At 62.4% G+C, this 2,921-nt stretch overlaps 1 protein-coding gene across 1 annotated transcript; it reads right to left on the bottom strand.

Annotated features, from left to right (window-relative positions):
* Nucleotides 1-31: 31 nt before the first annotated feature.
* On the bottom strand, nucleotides 32-2,838 carry LOC112467459 (the record flags this gene model as incomplete). The annotated part of the gene is made up of 1 exon (XM_025036092.1): nucleotides 32-2,838. A coding segment is annotated over exon 1 (2,807 nt), but the record flags the coding sequence as incomplete, so codon positions are not given.
* Between the last annotated feature and the right edge of the window lie 83 nt (nucleotides 2,839-2,921).

Below are 2,921 nucleotides of genomic sequence, written 5' to 3'. Positions count from 1 at the left end.
GCGGGAGGTGGTGCGTCGCCATCGTAAGCACCACGCGGTGACTCGCAACAGTCGGTGCAGTGACGAGAATCGAAGGAGCGTGTCGGGCTTCGTGTCGATCCTTCCGACGGCGGCTTGCACGACGGCCTTCCGTTCCGGCATCTCCGCGTCGGGGATCTCGTCGCTCTCGGCGGGCCACTGGGTTCGGTCCTCCCGCAGCCACGGTGGACCCGTCCACCACAGCGGATGGCCGATCAGCTCGCTGGGCGCGATCCCCCGAGAAGCGCAGTCGGCCGGGTTCTCTCGTCCAGGAACGTGTCGCCACTGGGCTTCGGGGAGAGTTCGCTGGATCAGCGATACCCGGTTGGCCATAAACGTCTTCCACCGGGATGCGTGACCCCTGATCCAGTAAAGTGTCACCCGGGCGTCGGACCAAAGGTAGATCGGTGCTGTGGACAAGCGTAAAGTGTCGCGAGCGTGTCGCGTTAATTTAGTGAGCAGTGCGGCCGCGGACAGTTCGAGTCGAGCGAGGGACACCTGTCGAATCGGGGCTACCTTGCTCTTTGCCATGAGCAAGTGCAGTGTGGCGGAACCGTTCCTCGTGACGCGGAGGTAGACGGCCGCGGCGTAGCCTCGCTCGGACGCGTCGGCGAATCCGTGGATCTCGACTCTTGAATCCGCTCCGCTGTCGAGCCAGCGGGTCACGCGAACGAGTTCAAGCCGCGGAAGCTCCTCCAGGAAGCTCCCCCATTGTTGAGCGTCGGCCGACGGAAGAGGGGCGTCCCAGTCTAGCCCCTTCAGCCAGGTGGACTGGATGAGGATTTTCGCTCGGATCACGACGGGGGTGAGCCACCCTAATGGATCAAACAAGCGTGCGGTTTCCGAGAGGACGCGCCTCTTTGTGAACACGGTGATTGCGCGCGGACGAATCGCGAAGGAAAATTCGTCTTCCGTCGGGTGCCAGCGGAGGCCGAGAGTGGAGTGTCCGTCTGTCTCCCACACGTGGAGGGCGCGTTTAAGGCGGTGCTCCTGCGGGATGCCGACGAGAACGTCTTCGGAGTTCGCGGCCCACTTGCGCAACGGAAACCCGCCCGCCGTGCAGAGTTCGCGCAGTTGAACGGCAACCGCGTCGTCGATAGTGTCCGCACCGGTCACGACATCGTCCACGTATCTGTCGTCCTCGAGAGCGATCGCGCCACGCGGAAACCGAGCCCCCTCGTCTTTGGCGAGTTGCAGGAGCGTGCGAATCGCGACCCACGGTGAGCACGTGAGGCCATAGGTGACCGTTGTCAGGCGGAGAACGCGCACGAGTAGTTCGACGGCACTTCGCCACAGGATCCGCTGGTGGTCACGATCTTCCGGGTGGACGATGATCTGGCGATACATCTTCTCGATGTCTGTGATCATCACGTAGCGGTGCCGACGCCAACGCAAGAGCACGTCAGCAAGTGCCGGCAGGAGATTTGCGCCTGCGAAGAGGTGGTCGTTGAGCGAGTCTCCGGAGCTGGTGCGTTGCGAGCCATTAAACACTACGCGAAGTTTGGTGGTAGTGCTGGCTTCTTTCAACACGCCGTGGTGTGGGAGGTAGCACACGCCGCGAGTTGTGTTCTCGTCCGACGGTGCTACGGCTTCCAAGTGCCCGAGGTCCTCGTACTCCCGCATAAACGAGCGGTAAAGCTCTCCGAACCGGAAATCCCGGGCGCACTTGCGTTCCATGGCCGTGAGTAGTCGCTCAGCGGGCTTGCGGGTCTCGGCGAGGTGCTTCGGCGTCGAGGCGAACGGCAGTCGGACGACGTACCGGCCAGCGGGTGTGCGCTCGTGGGTGCGTACAAAGTGTTGCTCGCACTCCTCTTCCTCGGGAGTGAGCGTGACGGAGGCGGGAGGCTCGCTCTCTTGTTCCCAGAAACGGCGGACCAGCTCGGCCAAGTCATGGTCGGCGGTACACTGGAGTGAGCTGTGGTGACAGTGGAGGGTCGCACCACAGCCCCCTGAAAGAATCCATCCCAGGATGGTTTTCTGAGCGATCGGCGTTTGCGGTTCGCTTTGGCGGAGACCATCCTCCAGGATGGTCGAGCACACCTCGGCGCCCAGCAGCAGCTCGACTGGGTCGTTGGCGGCGAAGCGAGGGTCGGCCAGAGAAAGCCCTCGGAGGTGAGGCCACGAGATGCGGCACTTATTCGCGGCGCCCTGGTAGAGCGAGAGACGCGGAAGCACGAACGCGACGGCGGTGAGAGTGGCTCCGGTGGTCTTCGACTTGATGGTCAGGGACACCTTGCCTCGTGTGGATCCCGACTGGGAGCCGCCGATGCTGAAGATAGACACTCGCGTGCGCGATCGCGGCAGGCGTAGTCGCTGCACCAGGGACTCCGACACAATCGACACTTCGGAGCCTAGGTCGATGAGCACCCGAACCTCATGAGGATCTCCGTGCCGATCGGCGATAGTCACGCGCGCGGTCGCGAGAAGAATCGCCTTACTGTCGTCGGCCTTTCCGACGGCGGAAAGCGTGCTGACTTCCGCGGGGGGTGCCGTCGCGGAAACGTACGCGTCGTGCAACATCGAGTGGTGCCGCGCGTTGCATGTGAAGCAGTTCCGGGTTGACTTGCACTTCGCCACCTGATGATTGCCGAGACAGTTGAAGCAGAGCTTATTAGTCTCGACCACTGTCTTTCTTTCACTGGCCACCTTGAAGTCGGGGCACCCCATGAGCGAGTGCTTCCCCTTGCAGAGCGGACACTGAGAAGGCTCGGACCGCTTCGCGACGTGAGTTTTCGCGGACCGTGATTGTTCACTCGCGGGTTTAGTGGTCTTTGGATTCGCTGCGTTCAGCGTGAGGATCCGTTTGTTGATGAAGGTCATCAACGTAGCGTGAGGCGGCGGTTCGAAGGAGTCTCTCGAGGAGGACTCCCATTCCAGACGCGTTCGCGGGTCAAACAGTTCGA

This window comes from Temnothorax curvispinosus, unplaced genomic scaffold (genome assembly GCF_003070985.1).
Source record: "Temnothorax curvispinosus isolate PA1 unplaced genomic scaffold, ASM307098v1 QBEX01017380.1, whole genome shotgun sequence".
Lineage (NCBI taxonomy): Eukaryota > Metazoa > Arthropoda > Insecta > Hymenoptera > Formicidae > Temnothorax > Temnothorax curvispinosus.
The sequence above is the reverse complement of the archived record's forward strand: the minus strand, read 5'-3'. Positions and strand labels throughout refer to the sequence as shown.